General features: G+C 52.4%; 1 protein-coding gene across 3 annotated transcripts in view; it reads left to right on the top strand.

The window, feature by feature from the left end:
- The window catches only part of Slc25a23 (solute carrier family 25 member 23), an 18,560-nt gene that overhangs the window by 4,847 nt on the left and 6,409 nt on the right, over nucleotides 1–7,304 (top strand). For all 3 annotated transcript variants that reach the window (XM_023716939.1, XM_023716938.1, XM_004632793.2), the window contains one exon: nucleotides 1,247–1,414. In XM_023716939.1, coding sequence (XP_023572707.1) covers nucleotides 1,247–1,414 — 168 coding nt within the window. The remainder of the gene's footprint in view (nucleotides 1–1,246; nucleotides 1,415–7,304) is intronic.

Genomic DNA, 7,304 nt, shown 5'->3' with positions numbered 1-7,304 from the left:
TTTTCTTGAGATGAGCAAGTCAGGCTGGGGTGGCAGACCCAGAGTGTTAGGGACCCAGATTCCTTCTGTCTGTTTTGCTGTCCCACCAAGTTGGTGAGCAGCATCAACCTCATGGCCCAATGTGGCTGCTTACTCTTTGCCCATCACCTCCCACATTCCAGCCAAAAAAAAGCCACAAAAGAGGGACTACCGGCCAAGGAGATGGCTCAGTGGAATAAGTGCTTCCCTGGGAAGCACAAGGACCTTAGTTCAATCCCCAGTTCTGCAAAAAAAGAAAGAAAGAAAAAAAAGAAAAAGCAAAAAAAGAAAAGAAAAGAAAGAAAAAATGAGGGACTACCAAATAATAAATAATTTTTAAAAAAAAAAAAAAAAGAGGGACTACCCCTCGTCTTCTCCTGAAAGTCATGCATACCTCTCTCCTTTCCTTCTATTTCATTAGCCAGGAGTTAGTAACACAGCCATGCACCTGGAGAGACTGGGAGAAATAGATTATATTTCTAATGAAAATTATCTTGCTATTATTTGGAGGGTGGTTGTTTTTGTTTTTCGAACTGGAAATTGAACTCAGGACCTCAGCTTGCTAGCCAGGTGCCCTGCTGCTGAGCTATATCCCTGGCCCTGTCTTGCTATTATTAAGGACAAAGGGAACAGGATAGTGAAGGGCTGCCACATGCTCCTCCTGTAGGCAGAACCATTTCTTATAGATGTGGGGACAGCAGAAAATTGTCAAGTACCTAATGTTCTTATTTCGAGGTACTGGGGACCTCAAAGGTCCCTTGGGCTTCTGCGCAGAGCTACATCCCCAGCTCTTTTATGTATGTATTTATTTATTGGGGGGGTGCTGGAATGGAACCCAGGGTGTTCTGCAAGCTAGCCCCACCCCTAGCTCTTCTTATCTTTAATTGTGGGGCAGGCTCATGTTAGTTTGATAAACTGCAGACTGGCCAGGAGCTTGTGCTCTTTCTGTCTCAGCCTCGCACAATGCTGGGATCTAATTATTGTTTTTTGTTTGTATGTTTGTTTTTTGTTTTAAACTGGTGTCAGGAATCGAACTCAGCACCTTGTATTTGTCAGGCAGACGCTGTACCACTGAGCTGCATCCACGGCCCTCTCATTATAATTTTTGTTTCGTTCAGTTCTGCTCGGGATATCTGCTTCTAGGAGTAGCCTCTTCTAGGTATCATACCCCTGGATGGTGTGGTGTTCGGGCCGAGCAGCCTCTGCAGCGGTCACTCGCTTCTTCCAGGTGCTGAAGACGCGGCTGACCCTGCGGCGGACCGGCCAGTACGCGGGGCTGCTGGACTGCGCGCGCCGGATCCTGGAGCGGGAGGGGCTCCGCGCCTTCTACCGCGGCTACCTGCCCAACGTGCTGGGCATCATCCCCTATGCCGGCATCGACCTGGCCGTCTACGAGGTCTGTGAGCAGCCCTCCCTGCCCTCCCTGCCTCCTCTGGGGTGGGCCCTCAGGGATGCCTCCACCTTCCCCCAGGGGCTGGCTCAGTGGACCTCCCGTAGCCAGGGAAGGGAGTCGTGGGGCAAGCACTGTGGTCGGCCTTGGAGACCTGGGGGTACCCCAGGTGTCAGACTCCCCCACTTCCTGCTGCAAGAGGCTTTGATTGGCAGCTCGGCTGTCTCTAGTCACTGGGAATTGGGGACACGCAAGCTCCTAAGAGCCAGGACAGTAGGCCAGTGAGCCCCAGAGATGCCCACTCCAGAGCCTGTAGCAGATGCAGCCTCCGCCCTGGTCTCCGAAGCGCCTCTGTATGAACAAAGGACCATTTTTATATCAGATGCCCGCCCCCCCACATACACACACCTGTTTTCTTTTGGTACTGGAGATCGAACTCAGGGCCTTCTCACTGAGCTACATCCCCAGTTTTTTTTTTTTTTTTTCTTTGAAACAAGGTCTCCCTCAATCATCCTGGCTAAGCTCAAACTTGTGACCCTCCTGCCTCAGCCTCTCAAGTAGCCGGGATGACAGGTGTATGCTCCACACCTGGCTCTGGGTCACACACCTTTTTTTTACTCTTCCTATTTTACGATCCTCAGGACCTGCCATCTGTAACGACCCTCCCAGTAACCAGGATCTAGACAGCCACACGAGATAACGCCAGCCGCTGTCCCTGTCCTTGCCTTCCCTCATTCTCTTAGCTGATCCTTAGCCAGCGCCCCCTGTAGGCCGGGCAGCGAGCGCACTGCCGCAGGTTTCTTCACCGCAGAAAGCGAGGCCAAATAAGATGGTTGCAGCGCCTCTCCCACTGAATTCTCGAAAGATCTTAAGGCAGGATTTGTCATCAAAAGGAACGGTATCAGGAGGTGGGTGGAGGAGCCGGTGACACTGGGGCTGGTGACACTGGGGCCAGGACGTTGGCGGCAAGCACGCTGCCGGGAAGGAGTGGACGCCCATGGTGTTGTAGGACTGGCAGCCTTGAGCGGCCGCAGGGGATAAGGACCCGAGGTTAGCAAGGAGTCCGCGACAGGGAGCTGGGTTTACCTGAAGTGTGGTGGGAGGCCATTGAGGGTCAGGAGCAAAATAAGATGCAAAGCTTTGGCGTTCAGATAGGGTCTCAGGGTAAGCTGGTCTTCAACTCACAGTGATCCTCCTGCCTCTGCCTCCCAAGTACCGGGATTACAGGCATGCACCACAATATCTGGTTTGCTTCCCCCCCCACACACACACCTTAATGCTAGAGACCAAAGCCAGGACCTCACAGATGCTAAGCAGGGGCTCTACCACTCAGCTACATCCTCCACCCCAAAACAGTTCTTAACAAATCACTTAACATCCATTCAGCAAAAGCTGCTCTAAACCTAAAAGAAGGCTTTTAAAATTTTCAAGCGCTAGGTGTGATAACATTGCAGTCTCAGTTACTCAGAAGGCTCAAATGAGATCACTTGAAGCTGGGCGTGGTGGCACACATCTGTAACCCCAGCACCCGGGAGGCTGAGGCAGGAGGATGGTGGCGAGTTCAAGACCAGCCTGGGCTACAGAGTGAACTTCAGGCCAGCCTGAGCTGCATAGCGAGACCCTGTCTTAAATACTCATGCGCGCACGCGCACACGCACACACACACACACACACACACGCAGAAGATCACTTGAACATAGAAGCTCAAGGCCTGCCTGCATGACATAGCAATGCCCTGAGACTCTGTGTTAAAACAGAAAAACAAAGCCAAGTAAACAGCGACAGTTTTGTTAATTGCAAAGGCAATAAAACACCTGCCCCACTGGTTCCTACTGCAATCCAGGCCAGGCAGTACCGTCGATCCCAGTACCAAGTCCCTCTCTACACAGCCCCTAGTTCCCAGCACACGTTATGGACAGAATTGGCACAGCAAATGGAACTCCAGGTGCAAGTTTGGGAAGGGCTTGTCCTCACCAAGGGCGTAGTGAGCCCAGAATGCACAAAGCCCTGGGATCCACCCCCAGCACCACGAAAGAAAGGAGGAGGGTAGGAAAAGAAAGCAAGGCATTGGCAAAAGGAGGCATCGAGAGGGCTCAGCTGCCCTAAAGACTTTACTCCCCCTGCTGGCCATGGCAGGATCACCACACCAGCACCAAGAGACTGAGGCAGGAGGTTCGCCCCAAGTTCGAGGCCAGCCTGGCCTACATAGTGAGTTCCAAGCCAGCCTGGACTATATAAAAAGACCTTGTCTCAAAAAATAAAAAATGAATTTAGAAAAAGACTGTAAGCACATTTCGGGATTCACGTGGCTGTAAGAGTTGATTACTACCTTGATTTTGTAGCTCCAGGCAAGCAGCCTCTCCAGGGCCTCAGCGTGCCCTGGTAACAGGGCTTAGTACTAGCGGTTATCTTCTTCTGAGATCTTCCAACTGTAACCTGACCAGAAGCTTGTGTAAGCTCCGCCGTGCCCCTCTCTCCTCCCAAAGAGAGGAAGCGTTGTTCCCTCTTGTGGAAAGTGAACAGATGGCTCCAAAAGGCCAACTTTTATCCCGCTTTAAGAGTGAAACACCATTAGAAACAAATCATTAGTTCTCTCTCTAAAAAACAGAGCAGCAGACCTGAGAGGGAGATGCAAGGGCATGTGGTTTATTGAGAGGTAGTGAGACAGGAAAAGAGGCTGAGACAGGAGGATTGAATGCTGGAGCCTAATCTGGGCAACTGAGCAACTCAGAAAGACCCCGTCTCAAAAAAAAAAAAGCTCGAGGTATCACTTTGTGCAGATGCCCTGAGTTCAGTCACCATTAGGGGAGGGGGTGGTGGGAAAAAACCAAAAGAACCAGGCTGGAGAGATAACTCAGCAGACTAAATGCCTGCTTAGGCAAACACCGGGACCAGGGTTCAGTCCCCAGCAGTATATGCAGTGCTGATCTTAGCACCTGGAATGGTGGCATGTGCCTGTAATCCCAACACTGAGGAGGCTGGAACAGGAGGATCACTATGAGTCTGAGCTGCACAGTGAAACTCTGTACCAAATATGTAAAAAATGAAAATTAAAAAAGAACCAAAGAGGGCCAGGCAGATGGCTCAGTAGAATAAGCGCTTTCCTGGCATGCACAAGAGTCTGAGTTCAATCCCCGGTTCCACTAAAAAAAAAAGAAGAACCAAAGAAAAGGAAGAGAAAAAAGGGGGAGCTGGGGAGATAGCTCAGTAAATAAGCATTTCCCTGGCAAGCTCAAGGCCCTGAGTTCAATCCTCGGTACCATGGAAAAACAAAAAGAAAAACTGTGATCCCAGCACTCTGGAGGCTGAGGCAGGAGGATCACTGCAAATTCAAGGCCAGCCTGGACTACAAAGTGAGTTCAAAGGTGGGCTAAATAGCTCAGTGGATTAAAGCGCCTACAAGCAGGCGCAGGGGCCACGGGTTTGATCCCCGGGCCTACTGTACTGGCCCCGTCCCCTGGGGCACACTGAGATGGCAATTGGACTGGCATGGTGGTGCACACCTATAATCCCAGCTCTTGGGAGGCTGAAAACAAGAGGATCACTATGAGTCTGATCTACGTAGTGAGACCCTATAGACCCTTCCCTAAAATACAGGGAAAGAAAAAAAGTTCAAGGCCAGCCTCAACTATGCATCTAGTGACTGTCTTAGGAAGACAACAAAAAAAAAAGAAAAACGCAGGCAGCCAGTAGAGAGTGTGGGGTCTGTTTCCTCATAACAGAGTGTCTAAATGTTATGAGGCCATTTAGATAAAACAACAGAACTGTGTGGGCCCAGTTCTGGGGTCAGAAGCCCAAGTTCCAGTGTTGTGCCGAGCCTCGCCCTGCCTCAGGTGGGAGTCCTCCTCCACTTCTAGCTTCTGCAGCAGGCCATCTCGGCCACGCCTTGAGAGACTGTTCCCGAGACAGGGTCTCAGCGCTGGCTGAAACGCCTGGGCTCCAGCTCGCCTTCTCCCTCCTCCTCCTCCTCTTGAGCGGCTGGGGTGACGGCTCTGTGCCACCAAGCTGGCAGTGTGCTTGGCTGCAGGCGCCCCACCCTCTGCCTCTGTTGTCCCCTGTGGCTCTGGCTCCGTGTGTCTGCTCCTGTTGGAAGAGCAGCAGAATGAGGCATGGCGGCAGAATCCCGGCTACTGAGAGGCTGAGGCAGGAGGCTCCCATGTTCGAGCCCAGCCTGGGCAACTTGGCTAGGTCCTGTCTCAAAAGGCAGAAAGGGCTGGGGAGCAGCGCAGGGGCAGAGCCCCCAGCACGCGCCATCTCCCGGGTTCCACCCCACCAGCACCGAAACCAAGTAAATGAAGACACCAGGGACACTCCCTCATCTTTGCCAGTTACACCCAAAGAGCCTCCTCGCACACCGAGGCTCTGGAGCTGAGACACCAGCACACCCTTTGGGGATACGCAGCGTAAAGCTGCTACCTGGCTGCGTGTGGTGGCACAGGCCTGTCAGCCAAGCTGCTGGGGAGGCTGAAGCACGAGGACTCGTGTTTGAAGTCAGCCTGGGAAACTTTGTGAGAGTGTCTCAAAAAGAAACCAACCTCCTGTGTCATCAAGTAAATAGATAGTGGAGCCCTGGCCCTCTAGGATCAGAGCCAGTTGTGCCAAAGGGGCAAGGGAACAGGGGCTCTGAGGGACTGTTTGTTTGGTTTGGGTTGAGTTTTGTTCTTTTGAAACAGGGTTTTGTTAGTTTTGTTATTTGTTAATTTTGAGACAGGGTCTCACCATGTAATTCAGGCTGGCCTGGAACATGTGGCAATCCTGCCTCAGCCTCCCAAGGGCTGGCACTGCAGGTGTGTGCCGCCACACCTGGCTGTTAGTGGCGAGACCTGATCTCACACTGGAGCCTGGGCTGGCCTTGAACTCATGCTGAGCTCCTCCCCACCCCACCCCACCCCTGGGGCTGGATGACCTCCTGCTCCTTCACGCCCAGCTGTCACCCTGCCACTTTGAGGATGTGTCTAGAATGCCGATCGCTGGGCACCAGGTGCCTGGGCAGAGCAGCCTGAGCTCCCCAGCCTGGAGCAGAGGGCACCCTCCCACAGCTGAGCCAGGCTCCTGTGGCTGTGGTTACAAACTCCCACCACAGTGACTGTGCATCATTTCACACTCAGGGAGGTCAGAAGCCCAGGATGGGGGACAAATCCTCCCCTTGATGAAGTGCAGATGTTGGCAGAGCTGCCTTCTTCTTGCAAGCTGCAGGGATCCCATTGCTTGGCTTTTCTGGCTTTTTTTTTTTTTTTTGGGTGGTACCAGGGATGAAACTCAGGCCCTTGCACTTATTCCACTGAGCTATCTCCCCAGTCCCCTTTCTGATTACTGAAGCCCCAGCATCCCTTGGCTTATGGCCCAGTCTCCCATTTCATGGCCAGCTGTATGTGTATATTTGGGTGTTGGGGATCAAAATTGGGTCTTCTTTTCTTTTCAGACAGGATCTTGCTATGTAGCTCAGGCTGGCCTGGTGCTCACGTTGTTGGACTCACAACAAGCCTCTTGCCTAGTCTCCCGAGTACAGGGATTACAATTGTGCACCACCATGCCCAGTGAAATCAGGGCTTTTCATGTGTTAACCATAGGCTCTGCCACCTAATTCCACCCTCACCTCTCCATCTCAGACCCTTTATAAAGACCATTGTAGCAGCGGGTGGTGTGGCACACCTATCAGTCCAGTGGTCTGGGAGGCTGAGGTAGGAGGATCACAAGTGTGAGCTCAGCCTGGGCAACTTAGTGTCTTAGCCCTAGGTTCCGTCCCAGTTTCTCACACAGAAATGTGATGGAAGTGGACCCCTCAGATAAGCCAGGATGAAGTCCCATCCCAAAGCCCTCGACGCCTCCCAGTCTGCAAAGCCTGGTTGCCTGCCACAGAACCGAATCCTGCACTTGGGGCCTCCTGCCCCACGCC

This window comes from Octodon degus, unplaced genomic scaffold, assembly GCF_000260255.1.
Source record: "Octodon degus isolate 3935 unplaced genomic scaffold, OctDeg1.0 scaffold00050, whole genome shotgun sequence".
NCBI lineage: Eukaryota > Metazoa > Chordata > Mammalia > Rodentia > Octodontidae > Octodon > Octodon degus.
Note: the sequence above shows the minus strand (reverse complement) of the source record. Positions and strands in the feature narration are given on the sequence as shown.